This window comes from Episyrphus balteatus, chromosome 1 (genome assembly GCF_945859705.1).
Source record: "Episyrphus balteatus chromosome 1, idEpiBalt1.1, whole genome shotgun sequence".
In the NCBI taxonomy this organism is placed as follows: Eukaryota; Metazoa; Arthropoda; class Insecta; order Diptera; family Syrphidae; genus Episyrphus; species Episyrphus balteatus.
The window spans coordinates 147,236,733-147,260,015 of record NC_079134.1 but is presented as its reverse complement, the minus strand read 5'-3'; the positions used below and the strand labels follow the sequence as shown (position 1 = coordinate 147,260,015).

At 30.0% G+C, this 23,283-nt stretch overlaps 1 protein-coding gene across 3 annotated transcripts in view; it reads left to right on the top strand.

The window, feature by feature from the left end:
* Positions 1-23,283, top strand: part of LOC129906291 (zwei Ig domain protein zig-8) — a 415,386-nt gene that overhangs the window by 372,982 nt on the left and 19,121 nt on the right. For all 3 annotated transcript variants that reach the window (XM_055981989.1, XM_055981986.1, XM_055981985.1), the window contains one exon: positions 21,723-21,857. In XM_055981989.1, coding sequence (XP_055837964.1) covers positions 21,723-21,857 — 135 coding nt within the window. The remainder of the gene's footprint in view (positions 1-21,722; positions 21,858-23,283) is intronic.

The window sequence follows — 23,283 nt, the reverse complement described above, 5'->3', positions numbered from 1 at the left end:
TTTTTGTTTTATACACGAGTGTAGTTCAGACTCCTTTTTCCAACAATATTGTTCATCTCTCTTTCTTGCTTATACAATACGATTCGACCTCACCAGTTGTAGTTCCAACCAACTTTGCCAATACTCATTTCTCAACCATTCACCCGTTGGCTTTGGAGTTCAGTTTTTGAATAATTTATTTGCATATTTCGGGAGAAATTGAATTGAATTTCCATACATTTATTAACATTAGGATTTACGAGAATGACATTTTGGAAGGATGGGTTTTGGAAGAGTTTTGTATTCTTACCTGGGCTCGTGTAGTAGTTATATGCTTCGGGAAAAATACAACGAAAACCGATGTGTATTTGGATGTGCTCCTGTGCGCATTTTTGTCTTCTATAACACTTCTTTCAGAGAGGATGTTGTTTGGATGTGAACGAAAAATGCTAAGATGGATCACTTTAATGAGAACTCAGATATTCAAAGAGCATCAAAACTTCGCAATTAATTTATTTTTGAAAAATATGAATATAAAACAACACGGTTTTATTATACACATTTCGAAATTAATTTTTTCAGATTTATTTATGATTTTCTGTTTTTTTTTTTGTATTTGGTTCAAAATAACAGTTTGTAATGGATTTAATATGCAAACAATTTAGGTGTACTGAATTATTAAGTAGAAAAGTCGTATTAGTATTCAAAATAAAAGAAAACGTGTCTTTCGAGATTTTAATGATTTTAAAAGAAGGAAATATTCATTTTATAAATCCAGTGCTGATTAACTAAAATTATACATAATTGTTTTAATCCCTCAACGTGTTTATTTGTACTACGTCCCTTTCCAAGTTTCTCAACCCGGGCGGTGATATCGGTCATGAATTCAGAGGGATTCAAAACTTCACAAGCTAATTTTTTATGAATCAAAAAAGTCCAAAGCTACCAAAAGTTATATTTTTAATTTTTATTTTGGCTAACAAGGTTAATAAAAATGCTTTTCTTTCTAAAGAAACTTGGGAAACTAGAAGGAATTTGTGCTTTGCCTGTGCAGTTGCAAAAATAATACAAGCCACACTTGATGCTAAACAAGAAGAATAAATATAGGTAGCCACTTCCCCGGCTCTTCATCAATTTCGAGATGCCTTTTGACAGCGTTAATATAGGGAGTGCATTTGGCTTAACGCTTAGGTATTGGTATAATATAATCATTTTTACAAAAAAAAACCGACTTCCATAGATCAAAAGTGGGTTTTATAGTTTTGCTAATTGTTTCTATAGCAATAACTGGACGAAATTGAAATGAGACCACACTGCGGGCACCAGCTTTCCAATACAAAAAGAATTATCAAAATTGGTTCACTTATTCCAAAGTTATGAGGTAACAAACACAAAATATACAGATGAATTGAATACCTCCTCGTTTTTGGAAGTCGGTAAAAAGCAACATAATGATTAGGGTGGGTCAAAAAAATCGATTTTTTTTTTTGATTTGGTACTCCGAAAAATCGATTGCTAGACACCTCTAGAATATACACACCAAATATGAGCTCTTTATATTAAGGGGAAGGTCCTCCGCTTTGCAATTTTCCATTTTTACATCAAGCTTCTACTAAAAAAAATATTTTTTTTATTAATTGACTTTTTAGCAAATTTCTTTTCAGATTCTTGTAGGAAATTGAACGCTCTACAAAAAAGGCCTTATACACTTTTTTCGTTTATCTAACCGTTGAATAGATATTTGAGGTCCAAAAATCGAAAAAATCTTTAAAAATTCGTTTTTTGTTCTTAATTTTGTAACAAATTGAAAAATTATAAAAATCTAACGCACAAGACATATTCTTGTTGGAAATTGATTGCTTCACAAAAAAGGTCTTGTTAACTTTTTTTTATTAATCTAACCATTTGAAAGATATTCGAGGTCAAAGTTAAAAAAAATTATAAAAACATTTTTTACATTTCAAAATTTTCTAATTCACTGAAAATCCATTATTTTTAAATTAGCAAGATATATTCTTGTGGGGGCTTAAACGTTCTATAAAAAACTCCTTGGAATCAAATTGATTGCTTTAACCGTTTAGAAGATATTCGTATCCGAATCGCAATGCATACGGGTCATAAGAAAACTATTGAAATCAGTGGGCATTGGTTTGGATACGAATATCTTCTAAACCATTAAAGCAATCAATTCGATTCCATGAAATTTTTTGTAGAACGTTTAAGCCCCTACAAGAATATATCTTGCTAATTTAAAAATAATGGATTTTCAGTGAATTAGAAAATTTTGAAATGTAAAAAATGTTTTTATAATTTTTTTTAACTTTGACCTCGAATATCTTTCAAATGGTTAGATTAATAAAAAAAAGTTAACAAGACCTTTTTTGTGAAGCAATCAATTTCCAACAAGAATATGTCTTGCGCGTTTGATTTTTATAATTTTTCAATTTGTTACAAAATTAAGAACAAAAAACGAATTTTTAAAGATTTTTTCGATTTTTGGACCTCAAATATCTATTCAACGGTTATATAAACGAAAAAAGTGTATAAGGCCTTTTTTGTAGAGCGTTCAATTTCCTACAAGAATCTGAAAAGAATTTTGCTAAAAAGTCAATTAATAAAAAAATTATTTTTTTTAGTAGAAGCTTGATGTAAAAATGGAAAATTGCAAAGCGGAGGACCTTCCCCTTAATATAAAGAACTCATATTTGGTGTGTATATTCTAGAGGTGTCTAGCAATCGATTTTTCGGAGTACCAAATGAAAAAAAAAGAATTTCGATTTTTTTGACCCACCCTAATAATGATGGATCCAAATACAATAGTGTCATAGAAGAAGATTCTCAAAATGGAATCAGGCAGGGCTACATACTTTCAATAGATAACTTTTTTGAAAGGTTAAAAAAGGTATTCTAAAAAATTTCAAAAACTATAAGTTATGAACAATTTTTTTAAAACTAAAACATGTGGTCGACTTTTGACAAAGTGATAATTTTAGGTAGGTCTAGGTATGGGTATTTTTTTTTTAATAAAAAAAGATGCAAATTTTTTTTAAATTTAAAAGATGCAATTCGAAAGATAATGAAAAAAAATTAGGTGTCTTATACGCATTTTTTTCTGAAGCTCTTTGTTTTGGTATATGAACTTTTGAAAAACACCTACTTTTTTTAGAGGTATTTTTGGGTGGTTTTTTACCTATTTTTGGAAGCGTTAAAAAAATCTCAAACTTATTGGACACATAGACCCATGGTTATGCCTATGCATGTGGAGCTCTTGAATGATTTTGACGGAATAACGGGAAAACAAGTTTTTTTTACGCCAAGTTTTTTCACTTCTTTAACAGATAAATTAATTAAATTTGTACTGTAGATAGAATAGACAGGACTATATTTGAACTTTTAATCAATTTTAATCAATTTCGTATTGACAATTTTGAGATAACGGTAAAATGTATAGATCACATATAACAGTAGGTACATGTTCTACACAATCTTAAATTGAAAAACTTGAAAAATACATCAAAACACTTGTTGCCGATGACCATCCACCAGTGGAGGAAGCAGTGGCGTACGTTGAGTCGCCGGGGCCCCGGGGTAAGACTTAATGTTGGGGTCCCTTTGATATTTGGCCCCTTAGTTACAAAAAAAAATTACGTATACGCCATATTTTTTGAAGTTATACTTCTTATGGGAAGGTGAGTATGAAAATTTACTTTTTGACAAGAATGTCAAAGGGATTATGACGCGATCACCCTTGGTAGCAGGGCTGTCGTTTCACCTTTACAGTAGGCAGTACTTTAGTATTTAAAAATGCAGTACGCCGCAGTACGGCAAACATAAAACACACAACACGTTGCAAGTTACATGTTTCATGTGGCAAGTTGCATGTGGCAAGTTGCACGTGGTAAGTTGCATGTGGTAATTTCCATGTGGCAAGTTGCCAGGGTTGCAAAAAGCTCACATTTCAGCTCAGCTCACAGCTCACTTTTGAGCTAGGTACCATAGCTCAGCTCATTTGAGCTGAGCTAAAAGTGAACTGAGCTGAAAGTGAGCGCCTATATCTCGGAATTTTGAAGAAAATGAAAAAAAAAAAATGTTTGATGCCAAAAGGTAGCGGGGACTCTAACTTACATTTGGGTACAACTCTCATCCCTGTAGGTCCACGCGTTCTCAAACCGGGAGAACTTAAATGTAAAAAAAAGTAGGCACGATTCTGAAAAAATAGGCATGATGTGGCGGTTTAACATGGAAGGCGATTTTTTAAAAATCTGACAATGTGCAAAGCGTAGGCCCATGACATAAGCTATCATTTGGCATCACTCCCAAAAATTGCTCTCAAGCGGTTAAGCTTCTAGGAGCGTTCAGAGATTCGGGGATTTCTCGAAAAAAAAAATTTACCCCAACTTTCAAAGGCGATTTTCTCGGAATTTTGAAAAAATCGAAAAACCGGATTATACCACTATCCGGTAGCTGTCTCTAGATCAAAGCGTTCGAACGCCTATATAGCGGAATTTTGAAGAAAATGAAAAAAATTTGTTTGATGCCAAAAGGTAGCGGGTACTCTAACTTACATTTGGATACAACTCCCATCCCTGTAGGTCCACGCGTTCTCAAACTGGGAGAACTTAAAAGTAAAAAAAAAAATAGGCACGATCCTGAAAAAATAGGCATGATGTGGCGGTTTAACATGGAAGGCGATTTTTTAAAAATCTGACAATGTGCAAGACGTAGGCCCATGACACAAGCTATCATTTGGCATCACTGATAATTTCATCACACAAAATTGCTCTCAAGCGGTTTAGCTTCCAGGAGCGTTCAAAGATTCGGGGATTTTTCGGAAAAAAAAAAATTTACCCCAATTTTCGAACGCGATTTTCTCGGAATTTTGAAAAAAGTCGAAAAACCGGATTGTACCGGAATTTTTGTTTATGATAAAAAAAGAAATATTTTACTAAAAAAATAGAAATATATCAAGGGGCACGGTAGTGCCCAGCCAAGTTCTCTAGCAACTTTGGCACTACACCCTTATTTACAGGAAACAACTCAGGCCATTTTCGACCCCCCTCTAACTTCCACACCAAAGATGCTAGAAATTTCAAACTCGCTACATTTATTGAGCTTGTCAAAACCAAACTCCTCACAAAATTTAAGCCTTTTACGATGAGTAGTTTCTGAGATATAGGGCTTCAAAAATCGCAATAACCGTAACTGACTGACTGACTCACTCACTCACTCACTGACAGATCATCAAAATTATGGAGAACTTCCCGTTAACGTAGAAACTTGAAATTTTACACGGTGGTAGGGCTTGTGGTGTATACAAAGGGAAAAATCGAAAATTTGAGATTTTCAATTCAGGGGGCGTGGCATCCGCCCATTTCCGCTGAATTATCATCAAATATTATAGAGCACTTCTGATTATCGTAGAATCTTGAAATTTGGTAGAATGGTAGAGCTGGTAGTTTTTACAAAGGAAAAAATTTAAAATTTGAGAATTTCAGCCAGGGGGCGTGGCATCCGCCCATTTCCGCTGAATTTTCATTAAATATAATAAAGCACTTCTGATTATCGTAGAATCTTGAAATTTTGTAGAATGGTAGAGATGGTAGTTTATACAAAGGAAAAAATTTAAAATTTGAGAATTTCAGCCAGGGGGAGTGGCAACCGCCCATTTCCGCTGAATTTTCATTAAATATAATAGAGCATTTCTGATTATCGTAGAATCTTGAAATTTGGTAGAATGGTAGAGATGGTAGTTTATACAAAGGAAAAAATTTAAAGTTTGAGAATTTCAGCCAGGGGGCGTGGCAACCGCCCATTTTCACTGAATTTTCATCAAATATAGAGATTTTCAAATTTCAAAATTTGGTAGAATGGTAGAGCTGGTAGTTTTTACAAAGGAAAAAATTTAAAATTTGAGAATTTCAGCCAGGGGGCGTGGCATCCGCCCATTTCCGCTGAATTTTCATTAAATATAATAAAGCACTTCTGATTATCGTAGAATCTTGAAATTTTGTAGAATGGTAGAGATGGTAGTTTATACAAAGGAAAAAATTTAAAATTTGAGAATTTCAGCCAGGGGGAGTGGCAACCGCCCATTTCCGCTGAATTTTCATTAAATATAATAGAGCATTTCTGATTATCGTAGAATCTTGAAATTTGGTAGAATGGTAGAGATGGTAGTTTATACAAAGGAAAAAATTTAAAGTTTGAGAATTTCAGCCAGGGGGCGTGGCAACCGCCCATTTTCACTGAATTTTCATCAAATATAGAGATTTTCAATTCTACCATACCTTGCAAAAAGTAGTGAAATCACAACAAAAACATTACTGTTGAGCCAAGGAGCCAAGTTCTCCTATGTTGAAATTATGCTGGCACAAAAAGTACTGAGATGTAAAAGTGTACCAAGTTCTAAAGTTTGGGTTCAAATTCGTATCAATAAAATTTTGATTGTTTACTTGGCAATTTTTGAAATAACTTTAAAAATCGGTTATTAAAAGAAAAATTGTCAAGAGAACAATCAAAATTTTATTGATACGAATTTGAACCCAAACTTTAGAACTTGGTACACTTTTACATCTCAGTACTTTTTGTGCCAGCATAATTTCAACATAGGAGAACTTGGCTCCTTGGCTCAACAGTAATGTTTTTGTTGTGATTTACTATTAAAAAAACCAAGAGAAAAGATCACGAAAAATTATGTTTTATTTATAAATACATCCATGTGTTAAAATAATTCCATTAATAACTAGAACCAAACATCTTAAGTTATGGTGTTTTATAAAAGTTTAAAAAATCTTCATATTTCATTATACTTTCCAAATAAAAATCAATGTATCCTCTCACCCATCACAGCTCAGCTCAGCTCACTTTACCTTAGCTCACCCAACAGCTCAGCTCACCGACAGCTCAGCTCACTTTCAGCTCAGCTCAGCTCAAATGAGCTGAGCTATGGTACATAGCTCAAATGAGCTGAGCTGTGAGCTGAGCTCAGCTAACTTTTGAGCTTTGTAGCAACCCTGCAAGTTCCATATTGCTACTACTAGTGCTGAAGCACACACAATTCTCATAAAATTACCATATCGCACATTTTATGCGCAATTTATTTACTTTCGTTAACCATATACCGTACGTTCTGAACCGCACAACATGAGTAAATTTCACAGAATAAATTGAAAACTACATGGACGCAAGGATGATGAAAGAATTAATTTATTGTTCACTTGATAAAAATGTAAAAAAAACTAAGTGTGGATTAATTACTTAATAATAGAAATTAAAAATATCAAATGAAATTCATTTACATAATACTGAATGAGAAGTATAACTTCAGTCGCGTGTACATGTGTACACACACTCTTTTTTTTAATACAATTGGCTTCAAAAAATTATAACATTTTTTCTACAAAAACTATGTTTTTAGGTCTTCTACCACGTGTGAAAAGCACACATGTATCTTCTCGAATACACCATCCCCCAAATATAATCTTGGCAAAGTATACCTATATCAATTTAAAACATGCATTTGTAAAGATAACAATTTATTTAGGTATGAACCCATATTCAAGTCGAAACTAATGACCTAAAAAACCAAAAGTGCGTAGGATGATTTTTCCCAGAAGAATTAAATAAACTAAATGGAAAACCTCTCTAAATAGAAAACCTCTGTAAGTAATTGTTCAAAAATCTTATCAGACTGCAATTTGAAAGCTTTAAAATTCTTAGAAATTTCTAATTCAATATTACACTCAATTTCAGTCTTCTTCAAAATTAAACAAATTTTAATTTCCTAGTATTTGAATCCAAAAGACAATACATGAATGTAGCATATATCAGCTTCGGAAAAGTACAGTTTAAACAGTGTTATGCCTTAAAATCTTGTTTCCATAATTCCTGATCTACATTATTTATAGAAATTTCTTAGAAAAACTTCAATATAGTAAGCACTTTTCCAAAGCCAAAATATTCTCCAAAATCCTGAATTTTCTAGTATCTGTATAAAATAGAAAAAAAAAAAATATATCCTGCCAAGCCTACAATTTCTAATATGCAATAAAATTGAATCACAATTCTCTCCTCTCTCTCCTCTCTCTCTCTCTGACAAGGAACAAAAACCTTTCATCTATGATTCTGTTTCTATTTCTAGTTCTGTTTCTGTCTAGTTTTCTCTTCTCTTCTTTTCTACGGAAAATGACAACCACATTATTGCCTGAGAACAATTTCGACAAAATATCTGCACTTAACATATTTCTACTGCAACAATTGACACCAAGGACATGAAAAAAATTGTTTGAAGGAGGATATGATAAAGAAGAAGAAGAAGAAAAACTTGAATACATAATTAATGAATATAGTAAAAGAGACTTCTTCGTTTGGTCACTTTATTTCTGAAGTGAAGAGAGATATTAGGTCCTTTCGATGTTCGAGTCAAATATATACCTATTCCAAGTGAAGTGATACCTTAGACGAAGTCTCTCTCTCTTATTTGCTAGAAATCGTTAAAATATGATTTCAACTTGATCCTAGGGCAACACAACCAATTTTCTTTGCTAAGTCAGCATATCAGCATTAGAGAGAAGGACACACACATTCTTCGTCCTTTTGGCTCCAAGACTGACTCTCAACGTATGGCAAACAGATTAAATAAGAATTTATAACAAACTCAATTTCATTGCATACACATATTTATTTCTATCTGTGTGTGTTTATAAGATATGTAGATTAGGGTGGGTCAAAAAAATCGAAATTATTTTTTTTTTTTTATTTTGTCCTCCGAAAAATATATTAATAGACACCAAATATGAGCTCTTTATATTAATGAAGAGGTCCTCCGCTTCGCAATTTTCCATTTTTACATCAAGCTTCTACTAAAAAAAAATATTTTTTTACTAACATACTTTTTAACAATTTTTTTTACATATTCTTGTAGGAAATTCAACGCTCTACAAAAAAGGCCTTGTACATTTTTTTCGTTTATCTAACCGTTTAATAGATATTTGAGGTCCAAAAATCGAGAAAATCTTAAAAAAAATCGTTTTTTGTTCTTAATTTTGTAACAAATTGAAAAATTATAATAATCAAACGCACAAGACATATTCTTGTAGGAATTAAATTTTTCCACAAAAAAGGTCTTATTAACTTTTTTCATTTATTAAACCATTCTAAAGATATTCGAGGTCAAAGTTAAAAAAAAATTATAAAAACATTTTTTACTTTTAAAAATTTTTCAGTTCACTGAAAATTCATTATTTTCAAATTCGTGTAGGGGCTTAAACGTTCTACAAAAAACTCCTTGACATTAAATTGATTGCTTAAACCGTTTGGAAATATTCGTATCTGAATCGCAATGAATACTATTAAAATCAGCTGACATTGATTTAGATACGAATATCTTCTAAACGGTTAAAGCAATCAATTTGATTCCAAGGACTTCTTTCTAGAACGTTCAAGCCCCTATAAGAATACATTTTTCTAACTTGATAATAATGAATTTTCAGTAAATTAGAAAATTTTGAAAAGTAAAAAATTGTTTTTATAGCTATTTTTTTTTTAACTTTGACCTCGAATATATTTTAAATGGTTAGATTAATGAAAAAATAAAATAAACTATTTTGTGGAGCAATCTGTTTCCTACAAGAATATGTCTTGCACGTTTGATTATTATAATTTTTAAATTTGTTACAAAATTAAGAACAAAAAACGATTTTTTTAAGATTTTCACGATTTTTGGACCTCAAATATCTATTAAACGGTTAGATAAATGAAAAAAGTGTACAAGGCCTTTTTTGTAGAGCGTTTAATTTCCTACAAGAATATGTAAGGAAAATTGCTAAAAAGATGATTTATAAAAAAAATATTTTTTTTAGTAGAAGCTTGATGTAAAAAGGGAAATGTAAAATATAAAGAGTTCATATTTTGGTATGTAGATATATTAAAAAAAAAAAAATTTCGATTTTTTGTTTGGCCCACCCTAATGTAGATACACACACAAATATACTGAAATGATAGAATTCACTTGAAACATTTACTTAGGTTTGCGGAACCTAACCGAAACCCTCTCCAACAATCATTCAAAGATCCATTCAAATTCAACCCTCTACTGTACCTATAGTTATCTACCCCCACAGTAATCGATTTCATCATATATATGAACCCCTAAAGAGCCAAGCAGAAAGTACCTTATACGAGGATATCAAGTATACAGATACAATATTGGGGTTTGGTCGTTTGTTGAGTATATTTCTGGGATTCGTTTTGGAAATCTTGAAGTGGCATCTTGAGAGTATAGATAGCCATCAATTTTGGTAATACTTAGAATAGAACACAAACACACACACACACATAGACTTATAAATATCATATTATATTATGTACATATAAATGTGGGTTGGGAAATGGATCGGAATCATCAGGAACCTTATTTGCAATAAGGATTCTTGCGTCTTCAATTGTCTTTTGGTCATCTTGAATGCTATGGCTGTGGTTTATTTGTTAGGTGTTGTTTGGGGTCAAATGTGGTTTGGATAGCATTAACTTATGGACGAAGACGATGACGACCAACGACGGATTCTATCTTATTTCTGATAGAAACTCCTCTCTCCTTGAAGGACCCTTTTGCCATATAAAGTGATATAGTCATTGATTTAATATGAAGTAAAATATATATTAAATTGGTATGCTTGCAAGCAAATCAAGAGTTACTTGAAGGTGTCTTGTTGACTTTCAGATGATGATAATGATGATAGGTGTATCTATGTCTTTCAAACATATATATAAATTGCCTGACATAAAATGTATGTTGAGAGATTTTAATATATTGTTTGATGAAGAACAATTTTGGTGTAGGTATACTTGAAAAGGTTGAACATAATAATATTGAAAAATATGTTGCATAGTTTTCCGAAACCTACGTCTCGAAAGTTCTATTTTTAATTCCACTTTATGTTTCTAAATTAACTTATTTAACTTAAGAATGAATTTCAATTTTCTTGATATATAGCTATTTTTGAAGAATGTTCAATCAAAAAATAGAAATTCATTTCTGAATTCTTGTATCACCAAAAGTGTATTTTCCTTCTTCATTTATTGTGCATTATATTAGTCATAACCAGGGATAGGTGTTGTGGAATTTGCCTTTTTTTCTTGCTCAATCGTACGATATTATAGATTAAAAACAAACGCGTTTCACATCCCCCTCGTGTCAAATATATGTATTTTATTTTGCCTTTTTTTTGCCTTTTCTTTCGTTATTGCCTTTTTTTGCCTTTTCTCTTGTTATTGCCTTTTTTTGCCTTTTCCTATGTTTTTTATCTTTTTAGCGTCTTTAACCCTTTCGGACCCAGCGTTACTCTCATGTAACATTTTTTTAAAAATTCGTACAAAATATTAAATTAAACAATTTTTTAGGTAACGATGGCTTAATTGAAAGATAATAATGCCTAGTTACTGGATTATTACAAAAAGTTAGTCAAATATCATACCTTTAATTTTTTTTTTATCGAGAAAGGGACTGAAATTCACATTTTTTTTTTTTTGCAAAAAAAAAAATTTTTTATATATGGTCATAATTTTGAAAAAAAGATATAAAAAATGTTAATGATGAAAGTGTTTTGCTTTTTTGCTTAGATGAAGTAGCATACATTATAGTTTCATAAAAAGTTATTTTCTCAGTTCTCCGACTTCTTTTGGTGGTCATAGGCAGTGCATGTTACTTACATGTAACATGAGAAAAACACATTAGTTTTGCTATTTATTATTTTGGAAAATAACTTTTTGCCATTCATATTTCTTAGTTGTGATGTTTTTGACCCGATAATACCGAAAAAACATTTTTTAATATTGATTTTCATAGCTTGGGTTCGAAAGGGTTAAGGTAATGTCTACACACAAAACACTCAAATATACAAACAAAAAGCTAAGGACCATTTGTCGAAACTTAAATAATTTATGTTGAACATAAACTCGTATTCCCTACATTTTCCTCTGCGTAATCTGTCATATAAGGATTTATGTAGAACTAAAATGCTTGAGTTTCGATTCAGCAAATGGGTCTAACTTACTCAGTACATTACTTACTCAATAGGTACTTATATCTATATTAAAAATTGTGCCCTTAATTATGAAAGTGGACTAAGTCACTCCTAAAAATGGCATCAAATCTAGCCTAAAAATAATTATTATTTAAGGGGTAAAGTTTATTTGAAAGCGAAATTGCAGTAAATAAACTTCTTTATTGCTCCTCTAGTGATTTCATAAAAAAAAATAAAATTAAATCGTTATAGGAAAATTATTATGTAAGTTTTTCTTTAAACAATGCAAAAAGTGACTTAGTCCACTTTCATAATCAAGGGCACAATTCACTAATTACCCCCCACAAACAAAATTTGAGTGAAAAGATCTACCTATGCAACTTGTTTGTCTGCTATTGCTACCATTTGTTGTCTTCTATGTTCTACTGCGCGGCCGGCAACCGACACGTATCAGGGTTCAAAAGCTAACTTAATCAATTTACAATACTCCATTGAAGAAGTTCTCCAGATTTTGGGCATAATCAAGAGAGATTTAGAGGCTGCGCAAAGGGCAGTCGCAAAAAATGTTTTTCAGAAGTACAGATCAATTTTTTTGGCAAATAAGGGACTCGAGAGAGTTGAAGAAATAAATTGCGAAATACATGGGAACACAAATCAAGAGCTCCCGGCAAATGTTGAAGTGGGTTATGTCGAGTGCTTTAATTGGGGTCCAGTCGTCTCTACAGATGTAGAGAGATCTTTTAGCTCCTTTAAAGCACTCTTAAGGGACAATCGCAGGCGCTTGTTAACTAAAAATTAAAAAAAAATTATGATTGTTCAAAATTACTGCAATTAATTTTTATATTTCATTCTTTCTCTCAATAAATGCCTTTTTATGCCTTTTTGGGAGTTTTATTTTGCCTTTTTTTAAGTTTTTAGGTCCACAAGATCCTATCCCTGGTCATAACTACCATGATTCCTTCAGGTACATGTATTTTCAAAAAATTTACTCCCCACTTAGACAGATTTCTCCATTTCCAAAAGCTAAATTTTTGTCTCTGCAAATAAATCCTGAATAGCGGTTTTCCTAAAGAATTAAATTAGCTTGTTATCGACGCGAATACCTTAACGTATTTTTGCCAAACAATAATTGAGGAAAACCTGTCTTATTCTACCCAGCAAAGATATCTACTTGTATTTTCCAGTTATAACTTTTTTCTTAAAACTAAATTTTTTTTTTATTTATGAATTTCTTGTAAACGACAAAACAGATTTTAAATTAAAAATTTTACACAGAAACGTTACAACTAATATTTAATTTAAAAAAAAACACAATTTTGGATTTTTAAAAAAACCTACCTCAATTTTTTTTTTGTTGAAAATTCAATTTTTTTAAAACGCGTTGATGAATTTTATCTATTTTAATATTGAATAATATTTTCTAAAAAAATGGCATACCAACTTTATTTTTTTTTTAATATTAGAAAATTTTAATATATAAATACCTAGGTACATCATTATTAAAAAAAAACAGCTCTTACGATTTTGAAAATTAAAAAACAATATTTCGATTGCAAATTATTCAGCAACTCGAACTCCTACAAACTTTTGGTTTTCAGTTATAAATAGAGTCTAAAGAGTCCTTTCTTTTGATGTCCCATTCGATAGATTTGGAGAAAATTTTTGAAAATTTCGAATTTTTAGACAAGGGGTACCCCTTGGATAATTTTCGAAAATCTTAAAAAAATAAATTTGTAATTTTTTTTAGCTGAATGCATAGGCCTGTTCACTGTGATCTCATATTTGTAAACCAAAACATGTTTCGGGACTTTGAAACGAAAATATCTGCCTCCGAATGAAAAAGAAAAAAATACAATATTTCGATGCGATGGATTTGGAGAAATTTTATATATAATTTTGCACAAATATAGTCTTTGTCTTACTAGTCTATATATTGTTTAAATATCACCTATCTACCTATCAAAATAAAAAAGATGTAAAAATCGATAAAAAAAATATTGGGCAAAAAAAAGTTTTTCCTGAAAAATCATTTGAGAACTTCAATTTTTTACACACGTAAGTACTCATAAGTTGAAATTTTTTCCATGCTCTTAAAAATTCCTAAAAAAACGCCTAAAAAATACAATATTTAGGAGATTAAAATTTTCAATAAGAAAGTCTTGATAGTTATAGTCTACCTGAATTAATTTAATTATTGACAAAAAAAAGGTTTTAAAATTCTTTTTTAGTCATATTTTCGATAGCTTTTAACCCCTTAGAAATCATCATCTATAAAAAAAAATTATTAAAACTATAACACAAAAAAGAAAAATCCGCCCATTGAATCACTTTTTCTGAGCTTTCTCCAACTGTCCAAAAACTTCGGTTTCTATTTTCGTCAATAGTAATAAAAATTGCAAAAAATTGTTGAAAATATCTTTTTGCATATTTTTTGATCAAATGTCTTTGTGAATATTGGCATTCAGAATGTTAAACATATTAAGAATTTTTGTTCAGCTAATATATCAAAAGAATCTATACAAAAAACTTCTTTTTATCTAATACCAATAAAATATTTAAAAAAAAATCCATTTTATGAAAAGAAAGTTCAAATAGGTACACATTTCATTTGATATTATTATAGCTATATTTTTTGTATATTTGCATTTTTCTTTTTGATCAAATAATATATTATATATATTTGAAAAAAATCTATCAAATAGTTTTCACTTCATTTATCAGAATGATGCATCAAAAGTGGGAATATAAAAATTCCATTGAATCAAACTATTTTATATATACGATGCACATGCACATTGAAGGAACAATCTTCTTTTTTTTCACATTCACATCCTTTAGAGCAAAATAAAGATTTTTTTCCACTTTGCTTCTCTATATTTCTATTAAATAAAAATCAAAAGGAATTTCTTACAATATAACAAAATCCTTGACTTAATTGAGTGAAAAATAAAAAAAAAAAAAATACTGATATCTACCTTCCTATTTTAAAATGAAAATAAAAAAAAAAACACGTAAAACCATCACAGCCAACTATAAGCCCCTTGATTTATTTTCTAAGAGCAATTCAGGGTCGGTCACAAAGAGAGAGATGGATGATATAGGCACGTTGCGATGTTGCATAAACTTGTTACCTATACAACTTACTACTCTACAACAATTTATTTAGGTAGGTACCTATATCTATCTACACGTGATGTACACACATCAGTATCAAACACATGGACCTTCACTTTCATTTCCTTTTGAAATGAGTAATGAAATAGTTGAAAATGTAAAATCTTACAAAGTACCGCATCCTCACACAGAAACACACACACACAGATTTTTTAACCTAGTCAACTTGATAGTCGACCTTGGTGAGAAATCACTGGGAAATGATAGGTGACTCATCGTTAGGTGAATTTCACAAAGTTTGAAATTTGTTAAAATATTTTTTCTGAAAAGTTAATGTTATTACAGACTACTTCGTAGTTTTGTGTCAGCAGAAACTGATCACAAGTATTACCACCAAGCATAGTGAAGCAAGCCTTAAAGCAAACAAACATTTTATGACTACAACAGTATCCAACAAGTCGTTAAAATATCATAAAATATAGATAACAAAGATAGTAGAGTTACAAACTTGAACCTGGAATTCAAACTGCTTTAATTTTTAAAATCTTTTATTAAAAAATTTTGAAATAAAAATAAATAAAACACATAAAACAACAATAATTTTTAAATACTATTTTAGAAATGTTAAAAATTATTAGAGGTGTTTAAAAACTTCCTTTTTTGTATTAACTTCTGATTAAAAAAAAAAATATGGATGTCACGTTTCGGAATTGATTTTTTTTTTAAATTTATTTTCTAAAAAAGCACACAATTAAATTTTTTTTAATTTTCAAATTTAAAAGTAAAGCTAAAAATCTATAATTCAAATAAAAGTGCTATAATTCATTCTTTAAGAAAATCCCAAACAAATAAAAAGTTCTTCAGATATTTGAAAAAATGTCATATTGTCTTAACCTTGCGAGAAGAACCCGGACTTTGACCGACTATAAAATTGAATTTAACTAGCTCACGGAATTCATTTGTATATCATTTTTTAGATAATTTAATTGATAATAAGTCTATTCTCTAACATTTTTGGTTTAAATGAGTAAAAATGGAGTTATAAAATAAAAACGGCACCGACCTATTTTCCAAGATGGCAGCTGTTCCCGATATCTTATCATCCCAAAAAATTCACTTTTATGATTTAAGGACATTCACCTAAACACGTTCCATGAAAAAAATTTGTCCCGCGAAAAGTGCAATTTGATTTACTAATTTGCCTGAGCTATTTTGATTCAAACTCATAAGAGTATTTTTTTCGTTTTTCAAGAGAAACTTTTCGTTGGTCGCGGATTTTACAAGAATTGTTTTTCAGGCCATTGAAAACAGTAAAAGAGTAGGTATTTAATGTTCTTCTATGCAATAGACCAAAGCTAATGGCTCTCCGTCCATCCATTCGACCCGAATTTATAAAAATGCACATACACAAAATTGCACTAAAGGCCATAAGGATGCAAATAATTTTTTTTGTTTGTCATATTTAGTTTATATTAAATCAATCCCTCGAAGTATGTTTACTTTAAAAGTCTTAAAGTTACCAATTAATACGATTTTATCGTGTTTTAAAAACTTGCTTTTAACTAAAAAAGTCAAAAATTTAGAAAAAGTGCTAATTTTTGAATAGGTACATTTAAGTTGTTACTTGACAAAAAAAATTAAAAATTGCATATTATCAAAGGATTTTACCTCTACTTTATTTCATTAGTACAAAGTTTGGACGTCCCGGCTACATACACAAAATGCCCCTTGATTTAGTAAAAAAAAATAAAATTGTCAATTTTTTAACTTTTTTTTCTTTTATTTTAGGTTAGAATTTTAGTCAAAAATAATTTTTAAAATTTTTTAACCATCTTAACTTGACAGACAATTTAATTTGCTATGAAAAGTGTCTTTGAACCATTTCAAAGTCAGGCTTGGTTTTCGAGTTAAATCAAAAAAACTGAAAACCGACCAGTGTTGCCGTTTTCTCAGAAATGCACCAATGGATTTAGTAGCACTTTTGGCTGGAGTATTCTTGTATGCCAAGGAATCATAATCGCCAATAAAAAGTCTTGAACGAATTTGATCTATTTTTGATCTGGAGCTCGGGTCTATTAAATAGACTAATAGGAAATTGCTGACAATTATATTAGATTTTTTTTTTTCATGTTAGTAGGGCAAAAAACAAAATGAGATTTTTACTTGCGATATAAATACTCTACATCTATTATATATATTAAAGTTTGGTTTTGTGTACGTTCGCTAACCGGCCACACCGACTGACTTATTTTCTTAATTTTTTTTTTTAAATCAAAGAGGCATAAGAGGAGAAGGTTTAAGGCAAAAAAAAATTAAGATTTTATAGGGTAAATAGGGGTAACAAGACATTGAAAAAAGAGGCTATTTTCTAAACAGTAAGTTGTAAAGAGTTGACTTTTTTTAAATGATAGACAAATTTATTCAATAGTTAAAAAAGGTATTGAAAAAATTCAAAAAAATTTCAAAACCAAGTTGTGAAGGTTTTTTTGCAGTCATAGACCTTCGACAAAAGACTTATTACAGGTACGCAAAATTTTGCACAGAAATTTGAGTTACACCACGAGAAAGATATTTAGAAAAAAATTAGGGGTCTAAAACGGATTTTTTTCATAGGCCCTGTATTTTGAAATAAAAATTTTTGAAAAACAACCTAATTTTTAGATACATTTTTGAGTAGTCTTTTATTTTTTTGGAATTTTTAAAAGTCTGCAAAAAATCTCAAATTTATAGAAAATATAGGTTTTAATCATGCGCATGCATGTACTTTTGAATTTTTAAAATGATTTTTGACCGAATAACGGGAAAAACAATTTTTTGTTTGTCCCAAGTTTTTTGGCCGTTTTTAACATAGGCCATATTTTACATAGGCCACTTTTGCTAAAAGTTTAAAAGTGAATATTTTAAAAGTCATTACGAACTTTTCAAGTTTTGATTCCCTTTTTTTATTGAAAATTATGACTCATTACAGAGTCGAAAGTTAGAAATAAACACAAGAAATGGCGGAACGAAGTCCGCCGGGTCAGCTAGTACTTTATAAATTAATATGCATTTACAAGAAAAAACAAAATGATATCTATGTGGCGCCTCACAGTGGTAAAAATACTCCATCTAGGTGGACATTTGGTTGAAATTTTAAGGCAATTAAGAGACAAACTGGACTTTACACAGTTATAAGGAATGATTGAAAACTATGAAACCACCCAATTTATTTCATTTGAGGCAATTTCTCTAGCTTAACAGAGCAGTCTTTTCAAAGCAAAAGATGATTCCAGGACTTTGCACATAATGCATATTTTTTTAAGATAACGTGTTTTAGCTCTGTTTGTTTTCAACCGAGTTTATTTTTTTTGAGAATTGTCAAGAGTTGTCAGCACTATATGTGTATATGCAACACTTAAAGAATTTTTTGTAAACAATACCCAATAAACACTGGAGAACCATTTGATAGAATTAATCGTCTATACAATATTTTGAAGTTCTGTAACTTTTTTTGCCCACCTTTGCCCACCTTCCGGTTTTCTTTGCCCGGACGAGTAATTCATATAGATTACACACCGGTAATATTTGAAGCCATACACAACCATAAGCGTGCTATATTGGAAATTTTCTTTGAAAAATTCAGTTTTACGGAATGATTTAATTAAAATCTGGAGAGAACAAACCGCTCAAGAAAAGGATTTTAATGTCCGCAACTATGTGAATGAGCAGATTATTTTAAAAAGTTTTGATGGTGAGAACTTTTACAGCATTCTTTTAATGTACCTACTTATAAAGAAAATTAGGTGAGAAATGGGTTATATGCCATTTAAGCCCAAAGAAGAAAAAAAAATCAGACTAGCTTAATGCTGTGGTTCCTCATGAGTGTGATTTAAATTTTAGTGACACAAGTAACGGCGCATATGAGCTCAAATGGATTTAGGTTATTAAAAAATATGTAGTTTTGATTATAATTATTAAGACGAATAAGAACTTAATTTTTCCCAAATTAATATTGTTTTCAAGCATTCAAAATGATTTCGAAAAGCACGATTTTGACTTCACTTCCACATTAATAATAAAACTACAGATTCGTCAACTTTTAACCAATTTAATATCTATTTAAGAAATATAGTTACCTTTTATATATACCTTTTCAATAATTTATCAAAAATCAAACAAGTGGTATGCTTAGAAAACCTAAAGTCTTTAAGAACTTAAAAATTATCTAATCTCACATTTTTTTGTCTTGTAGGTACATTAATTTGAAGCATATTCATGAAGAACATTAATTTTATGGTCAATGATATAAATCGAAAGCCAGTTGGAGTTGGATTGTGTGCAGAATAGGTGTCAGAAATCACTTAAAATTAAATAGAAAATGAAAATCCGATTAAAATTGATTTTTCGATCAATTTTTTTTCGAAAACTATTCGAAACCATTTCAGCTGATATCGAAGCAGAAGTAAAGTAAATGAGTTTACTGATAGCAATAGTTTTTTTTTTATTAGTTATAACTTCGAAAATAAATAAAATCAATAAGATAATTTTCAAACACATGTTTCAATTCTATTTCGAGTAAAAGTGAAATGTAGAAACTAGCTAATAAATTATTAAAATCTGAAGAAAATAGTCCTCTACAGTTAATAAACATATACTCAGCACTTGAAGAGGATAATTTACAATATTAATGCAGTTTATGAGTAATGTCCACCTAAAAAGTCCCTTTTTACCAGTGTGCGCCTTTTATGTTACTCAGCATTTATATTACCTTAGTAAAAGTCAAAATCAAAATTTTCAAAAATTAAATTTTTTGATAAAAAAAACAAGCCTCCAATGACTTTGATTTTTTTTTCTATAATTGCTCCTTAACAACTTAAATTACATACTTCTTTTGGAGAAATTTTTTGAAATTCAATTAAGACGTTTTTTTACCTTTGAATACCAAATTTACTAATTTTTTTGACTATTGAATTTGACTTTTTATTTTATTTTGTTAACTTTTTTTTTCATCAACTGATTTAAAAAAAAAAACTATACAGAATCGTTCTAGAAGTCATTAATTCAACATTACTTTTTACGAAAACGGTTGTAAAGATTTTATTTAATTACATGAGGTGCCTTTAAAAAAAATTGAATTTATTTTGTTTCTCATTTTAATTTTAAATACCTACTGTGTTTGGAATTCATCAATCTTTAAGTGGTTGAGAGCCTGAGCAACACTTTACCACTTTTACCACTTTTCTTTGTAAACCTACTACATACCTATTGTTTTGAGGATATAGTGCCAAAGTTACACTATAGCTTTCGCAAATTTCGACTGACCATTGCATAATTCTAGGGTTCAAGAAATAGTCTACATAGGTTAACTGGTTTCATAAAGCATTAAGGAAAAAAAAATCATTAGGTATTAAAAAAAAATTTGTTTAAACAAAAATAGTACGCATACGCCACAGTCACCGCTTAAAATTCACTTCACATGTTTTTTTTGTCCCTAAAAATAATGACATTTCTTATTTGACTTTTTCTACTTAGCTGATTGGATTACGATTAATTCGTTTATAATTATTCAATGTTATTACTTCATGATCTAACTACTTTCTGTTATGGAGGAATGTGAAAGAGAAACCTTTTCAAAACATTTCAAGTCTATTTAAAAAATGATAAACGTTTTGGTGAAAAACACCTAAACGATATGAATAAAACTAAAAAAAAACAAAAAAAAAATATTACCTACTCATATGCCAAACAAACAAAATCATCATCGTTCGTTCATTGTCAGTGGTGTGACTCTTGAAAAGTGGTATTTGCCCACAGGGGCAAGTCATATAAGTTCATGTTGCACTCAACTCTCAGTTTATAACACAATATCAAGGATAAATTCATACATGCGTCATGTAACTTATTTCAAAAATCATCCAAAGGTGAGGGTAAAAAATATTGTTTTTAGGTATGTGCCAAAGTATGGCGAAGCGATGCAATGCAGAGAAGTATGCAATGGCAATGTACCCCAAAGTCATTTGCACATCACGACACAAACGATTTCAAATATTGAATTCTGCCTGTGAAATCCGCAAACAAATATAAACAAAGTCCTCTCTTCGGGGGGGCTTATAGCTTTGGGAGGATGGCTGGCATATATGGAATTTTGCAATGAAATCTGCAATGAATATTCGTTTTATATTTTCACTATAGACATTCTCTGATCCTATGAAGCCTGCGTCTATACCGAATGATGATGATGATGATGATGCCTATGATGCAGCAAAGGAATGTGTTTACTCAACTATTTGAGTGTGTGAGAGAGAAAGAGTGCATTAAGCATGCAGTTTGTTTTAAGCCTCATAGCAAATTCACTGGTGTTTATTTAGATTTGAGGTTCAACGTCAACGACAAACGACACACATCACACCAGAAAAATCCACAAAACTCATCTGAAAACTCATTCAATTCAATTTTAATCCATCTTCCTTCTCCCTCTCTCATATCGTTGAAAAATTTGTATCTTTGATGTCCTTTTTTTGTTGATGATTTATTAATAATAATTTTGCCAGAGTGCACAAAATGAGTGTGTTTATAAAAGTAGTTATGTATTTGCCAATTTCTGGTCTCATTTTTGTTCATTTGCAGGTCTCAACTCCGACTGGTGTCATTTCGCATTTTGTGAATTTACAAGTGGTCGTACCGGAGGCGTTTATTCTCGGTTCTGGTGAACTACATGTGGACATGGGATCAACCATTAATTTAGTATGCATCATCGAAAAGGTAAGTTTTTGTTGTTCAACATTTCTGGTGTTTTGAATAATCAGGAAATTGCTATAGTTGATATTTATGCATTATTTCTACGATTTAAGATATGTGTGTAAAAATTGTTTGTAACAAATTTCTGTTGCAATTTAAATGCACACTGCACTAAATTTCTATGAATTTTAATTTTATATAGTATATTTTCCCGAAGAGAAAGAGCAATTTATTTGTGAAAATTTGTATATGATCTAAATTAATTGGTTTATTAATTATTTTGCCTAGAGTTGATTTATATTTATGATGATGATGATGAATTTCTATGAATTTATTTTAAAAAAATTTGGTTTTACAATTCTGTTATCAATTTGTAATAAAAATCGATGTTATTACTCCTGCAGCAATGAAATGGTGCATTTGATTTTAGACTGTGTTAGTTAGTTTATAAACGCAATATTTTTCGCTACAATTCACTAATTCCCTATTCCCTAAGGTCATGTAGTCATTTTGAGTTGCTATAAAATATATTTTTAATTGAAAATAGGTTACGTGGACATTTTAGCATTGCGGAAAATATTCAACAGATTTTATTTTAGGTATGTGGTGGTTTTTTTTTTTTTTTTGTCAAATATCAAGTTTCAGAATGTTGCTAGTATGTTGGAGTTTTCCATTCAAATTTTATAACTTAGAAATGCGGCTACAGAGTTTGTACTAAACTTATGGTTTAAGGTAGTATAATTTTTTACTTCATGAGAAAATTTTAAATCTAAATAGAATTTTAACCTTTAAAGTACTTACTTTCAAATTCTGAAAAAGACCATATATATCAGCTTGTAAAGTTCGGGGTTCAAAGGGACAAAGGTCAAGGACTCAATTCAAGCAAAAGTCTTTTAAAATTCTTTAGATTTTATTTTATTTTTTTTTTTTCAAAATATGTTTTTTTCAAATAATTTTTTGAAATTATGAAAGATTTGAATTACCTGAATCTAAATCCGGTTTTAGAAAAATTCCAGCACGTACAATTTTTTTTTTTTAAATGATTTTTGAAAAATATGAACAGTTTGTAGAAAATAACCCTTTTTAGATTCGGTTGATTTTGTACAAAAATAAAACTGTTATTCGTATTAAGCTCAAATTTGGACAACTTATTTTTCATTACATGATCTATCATAATTTGTATTCAAAATTAAAGTTTACACACATTTAAAGATACTAATTGACAAAAACTGCAAAAATATTGAAATCCTGCAGTTTCTAGTAAATCCCACATGAACAAAAACATCTTAACTAAGGGAAATGTAAAATCTCAACACCCATTATATTTAAAAAGTCATATATGTAAGAAAAACTATAATAAAATCCATAAAAATAAACTTAAACATGTTTGGTAATTTTATATGCTATTTTTCTATTTAGAAATATCTTATTTGTGATAAACCATTCTATA